The sequence below is a fragment of the Protomyctophum parallelum genome (genome assembly GCF_964188405.1).
Source record: "Protomyctophum parallelum genome assembly, chromosome: 9".
Classification (NCBI taxonomy): domain Eukaryota; kingdom Metazoa; phylum Chordata; class Actinopteri; order Myctophiformes; family Myctophidae; genus Protomyctophum; species Protomyctophum parallelum.
The window spans coordinates 11,562,159-11,579,054 of record NC_139706.1 but is presented as its reverse complement, the minus strand read 5'-3'; the positions used below and the strand labels follow the sequence as shown (position 1 = coordinate 11,579,054).

The 16,896-nt window shown below is 41.7% G+C and overlaps 1 protein-coding gene across 1 annotated transcript in view; it reads left to right on the top strand.

Annotated features, from left to right (window-relative positions):
- The window catches only part of ets1 (v-ets avian erythroblastosis virus E26 oncogene homolog 1), a 52,167-nt gene extending 38,943 nt beyond the window's left edge, over positions 1–13,224 (top strand). Inside the window, 4 exon segments of the mRNA XM_083773976.1 lie at positions 706–951; positions 2,695–2,961; positions 8,259–8,377; positions 9,809–13,224. Of these exon segments, the coding sequence (XP_083630102.1) occupies positions 706–951; positions 2,695–2,961; positions 8,259–8,377; positions 9,809–10,024 (848 nt within the window). The 3' untranslated portion in view covers positions 10,025–13,224.
- Positions 13,225–16,896: the final 3,672 nt, after the last annotated feature.

Below are 16,896 nucleotides of genomic sequence, written 5' to 3'. Positions count from 1 at the left end.
GAATTGAACAATGTGGACCCTGTTGTAAACAAGTGTAATGCTTAATTGGGTCGTCCACTCACAGTTGACAGTCTTTGTGCTTAAAATGTACTGTAAATTCTACAAACTGTTAATAAATATTTCAATCAATCAAAAACACACACACACACACACACACACACACACACACCTTTTAGAGCACCTCAAGGTGTGTCTGTGCCATGACTTATGTGTAACATGCATGCTATTTTGATTTCTTTATTATCCTTCTCTTTCTCTACTGTCCTTGATTATTTCTTGTAATTGCAGAGGACACAACACAAAGAGAACAAACCGAAAAATGTACTCTTTTGTACTCTTGACCTAACATTAAAACAAATCTTGAAACTTGAAGACCTCCTGTCCTCTCATCCTCAGATGAATTAGTCATAAAAAAACACTCGAAAATAATGACTCCAAAATTATATTTGCTCTTTTATACTCTTAATGTAACATTAAACTTGAATAACAACATAGACCACTTATCCTCTCATCCTCTGATGAATTAGTCATCAAAAACACTTGAAAATAATGACCCAAAAATTATTTTTGCTCTTTTATACTCTTAATGTAACATTAAACTTGAATAACAACATAGACCACTTATCCTCTCATCCTCTTATAATTATGTATTAGTTATCAAAAACATTCCTCCCTGGTTTCCCTCTCCTCTTCCCGTTCCTCCAGGCTACGGCATCGAGCATGCCCAGTGCGTCCCACCGTCCGAATACTCGGAGCCCGGCTTCATCACGGAGTCCTACCAGACGCTGCACCCCATCAGCTCCGAGGACCTGCTGTCGCTCAAGTACGAGAACGAGTACCCCAACGTCATCCTGCGGGACGCGCCCCTCAACCCGCTGCAGGTGGACTACTTCACCGTGAAGCAGGAGGTGGTGTCGCCCGACAACATGTGCGTGGGCCGCATCAGCAGAGGTGAGGGGACGCGTGGGTTTAGCTTCTCCGTCGCCACAGCTGATTTCAGTCATTTGGATTCCATTACAGAAGCCAGCATGGCTTAGGGTTAACCCTAAAGGTGTTTGCACACTGGTGCAAACACTATCGGAGCGAATTTCGGAGGATGTTAAAAGAAGGAAAAAAATCAACCTCAATTTATTTCAATCATGTTTGTACACTGCCGCCGAATATTTTGTCTGCATAAAGTTCTCAATGCCTTGTAAAACGTCTATTTTCATATAAAAGCAAAGATTAAAGCCTCAATCTATGATTTATTCTCCTGGTTGGCACATCGACACGTTGTGAGCGTGTAGATCAGCTATTTGAACTATTTTAAAATGTTTTAAAAATGTAAAAAATGGCAAATATGTTTAGGGATAAGGGGTGGAACAAGATATGTGCTCCTTTCACACTGTTTCAAAAATCACACATTAGGACCTGGTCATACAAACATTTTTGTGTCTAGGTAGGTGTCTGAGAGAATGAGTGAAGGTGCTAATAATAGTTCTAATATCTTGTGCCAAATCATTGTGCGTGTAAAAAGAAACAAAAGCAGCCCATAATAGTCGGCTAGTGATTTCACAAATGCATCTCAGACTTGGTTAGGGGGAGAAAAAAACCCCCAATTATTGTCAGAGTGAAACATGAACTAAGCCACACCCCTTGGTTCTATGTGAAACTGATCAAGCAGCATTATTTCTGAGTCTCTTTTCTCGTCTTGGCGTTGAGGTTCTCGGTAAGGACAGCCGAGGTGTCAACACCCAGCCAGCTAGCGTGGGCCCTTCTCATGAAACTCTTGTGTTTGCTCTGCCAAATGCACATGGTTGTTTGCTTTCCCAATTCCCACTGATAGTTTAGAGACGAATTAGCAGTGCGGTTTTACATCTAGGCCCATAAAGCTGGGATTTCGTCTCCCAATCCCCCAGCTGTACAAATGAATAGCAGGGCATCACAGAGCTCCAACACGCGGGCCTCCTTCCAATGCGCCTTGAGCAGTCGCCTGCAAGGTAAATGAGGTCCAATCCGTTGTACATCATAAATTCCATGCTTTCTGGCATCGTGTTGCACTCCCCCCCCCCCCCCCCCCCCCCCCCCCCCCCCCCCGACGTGGGAAAGTATTTGTGGCACCGGCGATACCGACATGTGGCTTCAATTTGCAGCAATTGAAGATCTCGGCATCAATTGAGGCATTGCATTATCTTCATTCATTTATGACTCTCAATTGAACGACTCTATCTTATCTTTGCCAAGGCCAAAAATAGCTATGGCAATTTGTGCAATCGGTGTCCAATTAAGAAGCAAAACCAAATGGCAGCTGTTTACGAGAAATGGAGTGTGAAATAGAAAAATATGTTGCATCATACAACACAATAAAAGCCTAGTCAGAGGCCGCGTAATTTATCACTTTGAACTGTGAAAGCTGCTATTATAATTTAGTGTCCCATTTCTCGAAAACTACAGTTACAGATTAAATTTAATTACAGCTCATAGTCTGTTTACAGACTGCAAAAAGTTGTATTAGGAATATGATTACAGTCAGGAACTTACACTATGAAACACATTTCTTTGAATGGAGACATACAGCTGTATCAGTCTGTTTGACTTTATTATTTTTAGATTACTGTATTAGGTACCGGTATTGGGTATGCCAGCACTGCAGTCATTGTCATAAACTGATTGCTCCCTCTCTTTCTCCCTCCCTCCTTGCTCCCTCTGCCCCAGGTAAGCTGGGCGGCCAGGACTCCTTCGAGAGCATCGAGAGTTTCGAGAGCTGCGACCGCCTGACTCAGTCGTGGAGCAGCCAGTCGTCGTTCAGCAGCCTGCAGCGGGTCCCGTCCTACGACAGCTTCGACTCGGAGGACTACCCCGCCGCCGCCGGCCTGCACGGACACAAGCCCAAGGGCACCTTCAAGGACTACGTCAGGGAGCGCTCGGACCTCTGCAAGGACAAGCCTGTCATTCCGGCCGCCGCTCTCGCGGGATACACAGGTGAGTTGGCCTTGGTTAGTTAGTCTAGCTAGCCACACCGTGACATGCTAATAGTGCAGTGATGTTCACTGCACCAGTTTTACACACGATCTATCACCTGTTATTGCTCTGGCGAGGTGGTTGTGGGTGCTTCAATCCAGTGTAAGACCGAACGCGCACATAACACAAATTCAACCCATCCGTCCACAGCTGTGCACATTACAGGAAACAAACATAGATTTGGTTGGTAGCTTCTTTTCTCTCACCTCTCTTTGTTCTGCCTTGAACGTCTTCATTTCTCATCAAACCCCCACTTATCTGCAGGCCACATCTCAACCCATTTTTCCTCCCCAGGTTGTCTTAGCAACACTGGTGCAACACTGACATGATGTCTGCCTTTGCACTTGCACAGTCAAATGATCAGTTAAATCTCACATGGCCTTTTTTTCTGCTTGTGCATATGCTGAAAGAGCATGTTTATGTAGTGTGTTCTCTGTGTTCAATGAGATGGCATCTACTGTACAAAGTTAAAGCAAACAAACTCTCCAAGCTATTTTAGTCTCTCGTGGCTTTTGTCTTGACAATGGCACATGAGAAACTGTTGCTGTTTTGGATGCTTCTGGTTTGGTTCGCAGTGTGTTGATTTTGACCCTTAAGCGGTATCGCAGCAAAATTTGCATTATTTGTAAGATGCACATTGCGATAGATTTATTCAGCGTACTGAAATACGTCTGCTATTTTGAATCAATTCCAGCTGGCCGACATGATGAAGACAGTAGGCCTATATACTGTATGCACCTGGTCAGTGGAGGCTCAGTGCAATTCCATGGAGCTTTTGTGGTTCAGAATATCCAGTGCTAAACATGAACTATGTGCCAGTCTTGGCTTGGTTAAATTCGGACACAGAGGAATGGAATTTGATAGTGTGTAGACACTGTATTGCGACTTAAACGATGAGGTCTTTTGGGACTTTTCAACCCGGATTAAATTGCTGTCACAAGGTTGCAAGGTTGTTCGCTTGGACATGGGGGGAATTCCGAGCAAATCATTCAAGGTCAGACGCAGAATGCATACCTCAGATCTCATTACAGAGAATCCCACAGTTAAGCTTAATTGCTCATCTCCAAGGTTATCAGTTCAAACGATGCCTATTGAACAGTTGGCCATTCACTATGTTGCGTTGTCGTCATTTACATGTAATCAGATATATTAAAAAATAAGAATTCCGACAGAATGTAATAAATCACACCATGTGAAAGTCATTTGTCATTTTCAATTTACAAATGGAAAGTTATTTGACTTGTAAGGCACAAAGTCGTGCAGCCTTTCTTAGTACTTAACGTACATTTATGCAGTTAAAAATGTTACTTATGTAATTAACTTATCTTTCTTGAGAACATTTTGTTTCATCCATTTGCCTTCTGGGTGGACAATTTACAGATAAACAACATAAATTATTGTTCTGATACTCTGAAACCACAACTGGAAAAATAGAGAGAGCCGTCTAAGAGCTCCCATTTCAAAGCCTGATGTGCCTAATGTGTATTTTCATCAGAGAGGGTACATTTTCTCTGAGCTTAATTAGCCTTTTACTGAACCAAAGAAATGGAGAGAAAAGAAACAGCAAATATGTCTGAAGGATCACCGTTCCCACTGGTGGGAATGTATGTCAAAAAGATACCCTTAGTCATATGCTTCAGGATACAGTAAAATGCATATTCTCAAGGACAGAGAGAGGAAAGGGTAGGGGAAACACCGCCCCCTCACCCCAGAAAAATGGAATCAAACCTCTGAATAGAAAAACAGGTTTATATAACAACGTCCCACATGGATGTTTGACAGAGAGACAAGCGGCTTGACAAGCCGGTGTAGCTCCGTTTCCTGTCCCAGGCATGGGGTGACAGGCAGCCAATTGTAGCGAGGAGTCGAGGACAGGAGCCTGATAGGGGACTAGTGCTGGGAGAAAAAGTGAGGTTCCTGCTGTGATCTCTTGAAGTTTGATACCGTGTTTTTTCATGAGCCTCTCTCCGCCCGCCATCCTAAAACCTCTGTCTGGACTGAAGCGCTATACAAGGCAGCTGTTCAAGTTAACATGCATGATGTTATGCTGTGGTCATCCGTTGCTGTCATCATAGCTTTCTCCAGTGTTTCCCCTAGCCAGAAGCTGATAGTGTTGGGGGAGCAGTGTTGAGTTTGACAGCAGATTTTAGTTTTGGTCATAGTCTTTTTAAAGTATGCATACTATGACGACAAACGCATTTTATATTCCTTCAGACCTTTTTCATACTACTACAACTCTATGCAACTGTATGCAGAACTGTCCTCTAGCCAGCCTTGGGGCAGATCTATAACAGTGCTATGAATGCAAGCTCTCCACCCTTTCACCACACTACTATACTATACACGTTTGAATGGGGACCATTGTGCATGAGGGTCTCTTGACATTTATTTAAATCCTTATTTTTTGAGTACCAGCTCAGTAGGCTGGTAAATGGTCATTTATGTGGGCCCACTGTTACAGCAGAAGACATGATATGGAATGTTGAGACTAATGCTTGAGAGTCACTTTGCGCGGATAATTTTGTATATAACATATAATCCAATAATGTGCTTGAAATGTTCTCAACTGCTTCTGCAGTTTATTTTTATTCACACTATTGAGAGGTGGTGGTGGTGAGCAGGACGGGCTATACTATTTCAACAGTGCACTTCTTGGTAGGGCTGCACAATTCATCGAAAAAAGGTAGAGATGTATATTCAGACACCTATGCGATCTCGTTTCTAAGAATCGTGCAGCACTAGTTGGCTGTCCGATTCATTTTTTTTTACCCTTATGTTTTTGCTACAAGAGAGAGACTTTAAGAGAAGTCAAGCACTTTGATGTTGTCTGTTAACAGTAATAAAGTAGTTGGCTCCAGCCTCCAGGTGCCACATTTGAAATGTAGTAACGTTCAGCAACTACAGTAAGACAATAAATATTTTCATAGAAAAAACGAGAATCGTGTGAAAATTGTGATCTCAATTCTTGCGGAGGAAAATCGAGATTCACATTTGAGCAAGATTCGTGCAGCACTACTAGCTTTGGTGAAAGGCAAATTGCCAATGTTATAGTATGAGTATGACATTTGTTGCCACACACCTCCCATCCTTTTAGCTAGAGTAAAGTGAGCTCGGAGATGACTTTCTTTACTTCTTAACCGACGTTTGTTTTTTGTAGATTTATTTTCTTTATTTTTTGGATGTTCTATAAGTGTTGCGTTACGCTTTAAGGGGAGGCGAGGCAACTTCTTGCGCCCCCGCTTTGGTTTTGCTCAGACGCCATGCTGCACTTAAGCAGGTGAGATTTCCACACAACCTGAAAAATGTCTGGTGGTTAGTTACTGAAAGCCACAAGATCAAAGCGTACCACGGTGTATCTAGAGCAGACAAAAACCCAACTTCTTTCTCTCACTTTCTGCTCTGCTTTCCCTCCAGTTTCCACTAAGTGCTTCTAATGTGCAATGAATGCAATAACCTTGAAGTTCAATTCACCACATTTAGTCAATTTGCTTAGTCTGCAAAATAAATCCAATTACTCTTCATGGTTAAAGGCATTCCTGAACATTATAAATGGCTTACTGTTTTGTCTGAGTCTGAGTGATTAAAATCACTTTGTTTCAAGGTTTCAACTGCAAGGTGCATAATAGGTTTTAGTTTATGCATTGTGGATGGACTGTGCGAGGGCATTGACATACACACACACACACACACACACACACACACACACACACACACACACACACACACACACACAGTGTCGAAGTGTCCTTGAGCAAGACCCTGAACCCCGATGTACAGGTTGGTTTCCTCTTCCATCTGTGTATGAATGTGTGTGTGAATGGGTGAATGTAATGCACAATCTATGTAAAGTGCCTTGGATAAAGGCGCTATATAAATGCACCATTTAACACACACACACACACACACACACACACACACACACACACACACACACACAGTCAGATCCCCCAACTCTGTTGCTGAAGTAAGAAGACCCTTCTTATTTTAAACTAATGATTTAATCTGAATAGAATTCATACAGACAGAAATATTCTGTTGACCGTAGACCTCCACACTGTCTAGGGCAACTGGCAGACAAAAGAATACATGATGAATGGAACTCTTGTATTCGGGAGGACATTTATGGTTCCATTGCTATGCCTTTAGACTGACCCAGATTAGAAAGTTAAATTTGTCTCTCTTCAGAAATAAAGATTTCCTCCTCAGATGTTGTAGACAGCAATGTTTTGCTTTTAGACCTAAATGTAATAGCCTTCTCCTGACCTTAGACCTAGACTTCTCACATAATGTATTTAGCTAAACTTAGTCAGCCTCTTTTAACTTGCTAAATATACATTGCAATATTGTACTATTTGTTATTCTACGTGTTGTATTGGCCCTACTTATTCATCCAACCTCTTCCCTCTCTTGTCATCTACTCTCCCCGAGGCCTGGGGAGCCAGAGCCACTGGTTGTCCCAGGTACGATGCCAGGCCAGGCCAGCAATGTGTCAGCGATGTGTCAGTGTATCCCTGAGCAAGACTCTTAACCCCCTGAGCGCCGTAGAATGGCTGCTCACTGCTCCTTGTTGTTATAGGATGGGTAAATGCAGAGGACGAATAAGTTGAATAAGCACATAAGTGACATTCGTGACAAAAAACACCTCAAAGGAGTGGGGATTATTCTATTCTACTCTGTGTATAGCCAGAGGGCCTGTCACCTGTGTAACCTATCACCTATCACCTACCTGCTCCATCTTGAGTATCTGGGTGGCCCCATTGTCAGAAACCCTGTCGTTTAACCTTAAGGTCACCAATTCGATCCCCCGCAACAGCAATACGTCCATCAACAGTCAAGTGTGCTCTGAACGCATCGCTGGACAAGAAACTAAAATGCTTCTATTTTCCGGCTGACTCATTTGAAAACAAATCCCTCACAAAGCTCAGACAATCGTAGAATGACCAGATCACTAAAAGTATCAACTCCCACGGGCAAGTTAAAAGTTATTCAGACTGAATTTCTCTTTCATGCGAAGTTAATGCAAACACCCTCCAGCTCATGTCTGCACTTTCTGTTGTCATTTTCTGCCCTCTCCGTTGCTAATTTATTCTGGACCTTTTTGTTTTGTTTTAGGTGACCATGCGACACATTGTATTTGTAGCCCATGTTCTTTCCTGGTTTGTAGTACTACGGTATATAATGTCTGAAACATGAACACACATTATGAGAAGATGTCTAATTGTCCCTTCCTCCTCTCTCTCTCTTGTTGTGTGCTGCAGGGAGCGGTCCCATCCAGCTGTGGCAGTTCCTCCTGGAGCTCCTGACTGACAAATCCTGCCAGTCCTTCATCAGCTGGACAGGCGACGGCTGGGAGTTCAAGCTCTCTGACCCCGATGAGGTGAGAAGTCATGGCCCCCCATAGACCACCATAAGCCACACATGTGTGCTGGGAGCTTCTAAGTAGTCGGGCAGATGAGCTACATGTCTATTTACTCCAGCAGTATTTATTTATGTGTTTATTTATTTAGAGTGGCAGACTGGAGGAATTATGAACTGGAACCACTGGCATGACTGACGACTTAATACATAGATATTTGATCATTTGTCACGGAGAATACATTGTGAAGGTGTTCAGAAGAACACAGCAATTATTTGCAAACTTAACAATTACATAAAACATTCAAGTCGTGTTCTGTTCCTCACCTCCTCCGACCTCATCCATCATTTTTTTTATCCAGCACCTCTTAGTGTATTAACCCCTTCACCACTGCAGTTTTGTTATCAAGATTAAGGTTTTTTAGGTGTTGTGAGATACCATTTCTTTATGTAACCAAGATATTGTCGAGAAAAACAATAATATTGCATTTAGAAACTGTGCCCACGGTTGCCTTAGTTTTGAGGGGATTCTTTCCATCACACCAAAGAAATAATTCTCCATCTCATCCTTAGCTTTTACACACTAAATGTCATGATGAATGTCATGATGCCCCCCTTACTCTCAACTAAATGTCATGATGAATGTCATGATGCCCCCCTTACTCTCATCTAATGTTTCATGAAACACGTCATAAGACCCTGTGATCTTTCATGAATTAATTCAAACGAAGAAACACTTCACCATGTCAGCCTTCCCCCAATACTGTTCCCACAAAGACGTGTCTGTGCCATGGACACATTGAAATACCTCAAATAAATACATAAGTAAATGCAGTAAGTTACCATGATGGTCTCATACGACCTATAGGTCATAACAATGGCCATAGATGTGTACAATTGGCCCACAACAATGGACACTGGACAGCATTATGCCATGGGACATTTATGAATAGTGTTCACAAGAAAACTCTCCAGGTGCCGAATTTGTTGAATATCACTGTACTACACCATAGAAAACTCCCACACAGGACCCAGACAGTGCTAGCTGCGACTAGCCTTCTTTTGTTCTTTTTGGGGCTATTTGAGTCTAAGTGTGGGTGGCAGAGCTTCGTTCCAAGGGAGTTACACAAGTACGCTTTCCAAAATGCAATCCATATTGAATATCCTTACTGTCAGGCAGAAACCTTGTTTTAAATATTAATCTTTAATGTTGGTAAATATATTTTGCTCAAATGTAGTGAAATCTACAAGCATCTCCATCGTTGAGTGAAATGTGAAGACATGTACCTATAATAATAATCTATTGGAGCACAGTTTCTTTTTTACATTTTCGGTTTTGGACATACCCACCAGAGTGACAATATAGAGCTTTTGAAATGTAAATGTTCATTGTGCATTGCACAGCTAATTGTATTTACCATTGATATGTGTGTGTGTCTGTGTGTGGTATCAGGTTGCACGGAGGTGGGGGAAGAGGAAAAACAAGCCCAAGATGAACTACGAGAAGCTGTCGCGCGGCCTGCGCTACTACTATGACAAGAACATCATCCATAAGACGTCAGGGAAACGCTACGTCTACCGCTTTGTCTGTGACTTAAAAAGCCTGCTGGGATATACCCCAGAAGAGCTGCACGCCATGTTGGACGTTAAGCCTGATTCAGACGAGTGAATTAAAGGAAGGAGCCATGATGGAGGACTCTGGGCTCAGAAAGTGGTCTTAACTGTTCGGTAGAGTGGGTAACCGTTTTTTGGGGGGGACCAAAACCTTTTTAATAACGACTTATTGTGGTCTTTGTTATTTTTTGAGCTCTTGTCTGTCAGACGCTGTTTTAAAAAGGAAGCACATAGGCAAACGTGCAAATTCATACTGTCTCGCATTGGACACGTGTCTGTGTTATATACAGTATACAGGTATTACTTAGAAGCTCAAGGCAGACAGTGAGCTGTCTGAGTCAACGTAGCGCTTTCATTCTGCCCAGGTAGCACAAACACACACAGACAGTGAGGGAGGGAGGCGGTGGAAAGGAGGGCAGAGTTGGACGGTGGGAGAAGCAAAGAAAATCAAGTGAGGAGAGAGAACAATTTATTTGTTGGATGAGCAGAGCATGAGTTGGAAAGGTTTCTATGAAAACTCCAAAATGTGGAGAAAGCAATGTCATATTTACATGCTCACTGTTTCTCTGCCTCGCCGCACACAGTAGGCAAAGGTTAGAGTTCTCAGTTTGGACCAAAAAGTGTTTTGTTATTGTTTTGTTGAACTTTTCTAGAAGCATATCCTTGTGCCAGTATTATATTATTGTTGAAAACTCCTAATGTGAGCCTATCATTCAGTCTTATGTTGGAAAATGTCATATTTGTTTTGTTTTCCGATGAAGGTATTGCAGTGAAAGCAAATTGAAACCAGGTGCTTTAAGTTCGTCCTGCCTCTCCTCTCTTCAGAAACCTTGAAATGTGCTGATTTGGTTCTCAGACGACACTAGACACTGGCCCTGATACTTGCAGGGTTTGAGGACCGCTCTCTTACTCATAGCAGGAGTGTCTGAAAGACAGGCAACTGAAAGTAGCTGTTGCTTTTGAAACTGATGCATTCACATGTTGTGTACGCGTCTAGAGAAAACGTATTGTGACTGACACTTCTGTATTTTTATGCATACGTTGCTTACCGCCAGTATTAGCTATAGACAATCTGTATACGTGTTTGGGAATGAGTTGTCCAACTTGGTAGCGAATAAGCACAATTCATTCCGCACATCATTTCCCAATTTGACTTTTCCAACAGAGCAGTGAGATGTATGTATGTATGTTCATGCTATCAAATCACAAGTAGTCAAGAGGCTGATTTATTTTTCTTTTCTTTTTGTATGTAAGAAAGCCTAAGAATGTTTGTCTGTAGTCACTAGTCCATGCTGTCCGTTAATGGCTACCGTTGAGCAAGGGCTTTAGGTGCAGTTTTGGATAACATGACAAGCAGAAAGTAGTTAAACGGAATTTAGATGGCAACAGAAGCTGTGTGCAGGATAGGTTAACTGGAAGAAGAAGAAGAAGAAGAAGAAGCTATGGATACTGTAGGTAAAAGGGTTTCTGGTGATGTCGGGTTTAGCAGAATGATTAACTAAAGGAATGAAGGACTTAATTGTGGTTCTGTCGTGCATTGCCTGCTTGGATGGAGGTCTGTGCTATGCGAGCTGTACTGTGTATATATAGGGTTTTATTTACCACTGCAATCAATATTGCCTATGGCAATTGGCCTGCAACAGTATCCCAAAAGATAAGAAGCAGGCGACAGGCGTACAGGACTAATTGTAGGGAACTGAATTAACTTCCCAAAGAACGTGCATTACTTATCCATCGACTATGATAGCACTCAGAGTGCAATGGGGAACTGAAAGTCTCTCTCATGACTCAACTTGTATTTGTGCAACTTGCTCAAAATACAGGATATAAAGTAGATTTCACTGGTTCTAGCTTAAGCAGAAGAAGGGCAGCATTTGACTCCAAATGATCAGTGGGAACAGTGGCTATACAGTATACACTGGCCTTCTGGGAAAAGCCAAAGTCAAGAAATATCATCTTCTTAGAATACAAATGTTATTGTTTACAGTAGCTGAATGTTACCCATATGGATGGGAATAGCTTTTGAAATGTGTGTTTGTACAGATTGTATTTCATAATGCTTTTATTGAGAACCAGATTAAACAAATAAGCACGAGACAAAGAAGGAATAATAATAACCAAACCCCCATGTGAGGTCTTCAGCCATAGCACTCTGGTTACAATCCACATTGTTGGAAGACAGAGACCAGGATTCTCTCACTTACCGGTAAAAAAAAAGAAGACAAAAAAATAAATGTTTACTTATCTTTTAGTGATACATTGGACATTACTTGGCTTTAGGACCAGGCAAAATGCTTTAGCTGTCTTCTTTTTGAGATTGTAGGATTGCTGCATGCTCAACGTGTTTAGTTGGCAATGAGCATGGCTTGTCCATTCTCAGTTAGCATCGTCCCACAAACACTCATACTGGATACTCTGCGTAGAGATTAAAAGGTTCGCCTGAAGGTGTGCTTTGTTCTCTGTGATTTCATCATTTCAATCTTTTATGCACATTTCTTTCTTTGCTTCCTTTGTTTGTTTTATGCAATGTTCAGGTTTTCTTTTTCCTCCACATTTTTTTTATATTTCTTTTAACACATTAAAGCATATTCCTGCACAGCAAAATCCTCTGATACTTTTTACGTTGTGCTAAATGAACAATGAGGATTTTGCTGTTTTCATCAATATAACGTCCTCAAAGCCGGTTCCATGTTTAAACATTAAAATGTTATTTTTTTGTGTTAAAGGTGAAACATTTTGTATCCTGTACTGTTAAATTAAGTTCAGAGACTTGGTAAATGTCAGTTTGTTGCACACGTCTTAATTATGATCTTTACTTTGGCAAGAATATACATACCAATACTTATATGCATATCTCAGATTGAATTCCTTTAATAGGACAACCTTGTTTTCAGATTTTCTTTTTAAATATTTTATAGTGTCTGTGTTGTTTTTTTTATTGAGATCATTTTTTATGTATTTAGTTCACAAACATTTGAATATTTTTCAATAATTTATATTTTATAAAAGACAAGAGAAGCAGACAGCTGGTGCTTTCATGGGAATTAAAAAGGTAGCGCAAGATTAAAAAAATGTAGCGTTTTTTTATTTTATATATATATATATATATAGAAAATAGACTGTCTGCTAGAGGAAAAAAAAGGCTGATGCTGGCCCATCAATGACTTCTGCTGGAAAGTTTTATAAACTGTAGCTTCTATTTCTAAAATCTACTTAATGTACTTCAAAATGTTATGTTATATAAAAATATATGTGAACAAAGCTTTCATAATCCTTGTGTGATGTGTTATTGTTGTGATTGATGGGGTTATCTCATGTTCATGAGCAGTGCATCATAATTCATAAAAGTAGTAGTCTACTCTACAGCAGTGGTTCCAAAACCATTTCAGCCTGTGACGCCTGTGACCCCAAAAAGGAGAAACTTTATTTCTCCCTGGGATCCAAACTAGTGAAAATGGCAATAGGTGCTGTTTTCACTACTATGTAAACATTTGTTGTAATTTATGGAATTTCTTTGATTTTCTGATTTTGAATTAGTTTTGAATTATTCATGAAATTGATTTTCTATTTTCAAACTCCCATTGCATTGCAATGCAATACGTGATACTAGCAGTATCCTACGTACCACAGTCACCTACGACCTGAGACTCATTCTACAAACGCCTTCTAAATCAGTAGTTCTCCAAATGTTTTGTGTCATGGACTCTTCAAAATCATCCCCATCTGAAAATGTTTTGTGCCACGGACCCCCAGAAGAGAATATTTGTGTTAGAAAAAATACAAAATATTCAAGATTTTGAGAACCACTGTTGCTACAGATGTTGCTACAGTATGTAGTCTACATACAGTATATAACTAAATATAAATGACACAGATGCTTTCCTGGTTTTAATGGGTTAAGCCAATAACCATGTGAGAGGCAACAGGACATATTGAAAGCTCCTACTTACATAAACCAACTGTAGGCTACTTTTTTAACTTTTGCACCTCCACTGAGCACCTAGTTGATTTTCCACTATCAGCCCAGTTGGGGCTATTTGTCTATTTATCAGCCTTTCAGTGATTTCACCTTTATTTATAAATAAAGGTGATGATGATGATGATGATGATGAGTGGGATGTTCTGAAGCCAGATTGGAATTCGTACATTAGTTTTTTAGAGGTACTTTTCTTTTCTTTTCAAAATCTTTTTATTAAAGTTTTTTGACAAACCCAGGGGCAAGCATTAAACAGAGACATATCAAATATGAAAATAAAAAAATAAAACTCCATCCCCTATCCCACCCACCCCCCACCCACAATCCCAAGGATAGTCGGAAAATACATACATCTATATACACATACACGAAATACATGCATACATAATTAAAAATAAATAAATAAAAATAATGCAGATTTTAATAGCAGAGCAGAATTTGTTTCAGTTGTGGTTGGCGTGGCCGAGGCATAGGCACGGCACACTATACCGTTTGTGTGTTGTGGTAGAATGTCATAAACGGACCCCAGGTTTTGTAAAACGTTTTTTCAGAGCCGGCAATTGAAAACCTTAACATCTCCAACTTGAGACAGGACATTATATCACGAAGCCACTGACGGAGCACGGGCGGGGCAGCATCCTTCCATTTGAGCAGAATGGCACGCCTAGCGAGCAATAAGGCAAAGTCGACCATACGACACTCTATGCGTGTTAGAGGAAGGTCATCCCTTCCAGCAGTGCCAAGGAGAGCCATTAAGGGATCTGGGTCTAGATTTTGGTGTAAAATGTTGGACAGAGTCTTGAACACATTCCCCCAAAATGGTTGTAATTTTGGACACATCCAATACTGATGGAACAGAGTTTCATCACCGCTCTTGCACTTGTCACAGGTAGGACTTACGTCAGGATAAATACTAGCCAGTTTAGCCATAGACATATGAGCTCTATGGACTACATTAAACTGCACTAAGCAATGTCGTGACTCGTGCACAGAGAGAGGACCTGTGTATAGAAGAGAAAACAGAATCCCATAATTCCTCAGACAGTGTGAGCCCCAGATCATGTTCCCAGTCGGCCTTTATCTTATCTAAGGGTGCTGGCCTCGAATTTGAAATGGTATCATAATATATAATAATAATATAATATTGAAATGGCGCCCTTAGTCATTGGGTCAAAAGACAGAAATTCATCAATAGGGTTAGGATTAGGTTTATTAGGGAAGCCAGGTAATATAGATCTGTAGAAGTGTGGTCTAGGTAGACTATATTTCGTTGAAATTTGATCAAAGGATGCAAACCCCTCTCCCACAAACAGGTCTCTAAACCATTTGATGCCCTTTCCATGCCAACTCTGAAAGGTCACGTCTTGCATTGATGGAACAAAAAGGTGATTGGAAGCCACAGGACTGACCAGGGAGAGGTCTCTATAATTATACGTTTTCCTGAACTGGGCCCACACTCTCAGCGTATGACGCACCACCGGGTTAGTTATTGAATCAGGCAGGGGGCGGCCAAGCGGTGAACTAAGAATAGCTGGAAGTGATAGATTGAAAATCAGGGAGCTCCATGCCTCCTTCCCTAGTAGTTGCCAGGGTCTAATTTGCTCCCTCCTGTGCAGGGGGCTTAACGCCATTGTGTGAAAAAGAAAAGGTGCAGGCTGTGAAGGCTCCGTGAAGAGGCCTGGTCCACGATTGTTCATTTTGTAAAGCGTGGTATATAAATTCAAGCTATTATTATTATTATTCCCGCGTCCCTGGTCTGGTCCTTCATTTTGTAATTTTAATGTCCCTCTCTCTCTTTCTTTTTTTTTTTCCTCTTTTTTTTTAAAGATATTTTTGGGGCTTTTTCTGCCTTTATTAGTGTACAGTTAGCCTGACCTAAGCAGAGACATTTCTGGCCTAGATGGGAGGGCGGCGGCTCAGAAAAACGCGCACCCTGATTGGATCTCATCGATCTGTCCGTCACCCCCGGCCCCTCCTCTCCCCCCTAGTGCAGCGCTACGTCACATCATTTAGAGCGACGCCTACGCGGAAGGGTTGACTCCCACTTTTAGACTGGTTCAGCCCACGGTTTTTTCCAGGCTTTCATCTTTCGCGCAGACGAAATGAAAGCCTGGGTATCGAGGCTAGTGTACAGTAAGCTGACAGGAGAAATGGGGAGTGACACGCAGCAAAGGTCGTCGGGATCGGGAGACAAACCTGCAACACGCTGTCAGGCTTGATTAGCAGCCTAGGTGCCCGGACCGCTAGGCCGGCCTGGGCCAAAATGTCCCTCTCTTTTCTGCAGGGACGGTGTATGTATCCCTCCTTTCTTATGAGCATGTCCCTTTGCACGGTGCAATGTCAAAGCCGAACCAGCACACTGGGGCCCATTCATGTACTTGTAACCCCAGGCTCATATAAATTCCACTGTAGATAGAAAACATACAGAGCTATGGCCCGCTGCCTCTACACAGAAACAGCTGTTTGGCCCCAGTGCAGCAGCAGTCTGGACTCGAGTCCAGGACGTTCTACGGTCCAACACAGACCACTGTTTTCATTCATTGCTTTCAACTTCAGACTGCCAAGAGTTCATTCTGTACTGGAGCATTTTAGTCACCATAACACACATAGTGTAATCCAATTATGCTTTTGGTTTGTTAGATAAATGGTGCATTTATATAGCGATTTTATCCAAGGCGCATATGTACATAGACTGTGCATTACATTTAACCATTCACACACCGATGGCAGAGGAAACCATGCATGGCACCAACCTGCATATCGGGAGAAATTTGGGGTTCAGCTGCAGCATCTTGCTCAAGGATACTTCGACACTAACTCTGGGTGAGCCTGGGATCGAACTGGAAACCTCACGTTTAGGATCAGCTGCTCTAAGACTATCAGCCACTCTACCCCTGAGCCAATGCTGCCTCTGCATATATGTCATCCAGAGGAGCCTAAATTTGGCTTTA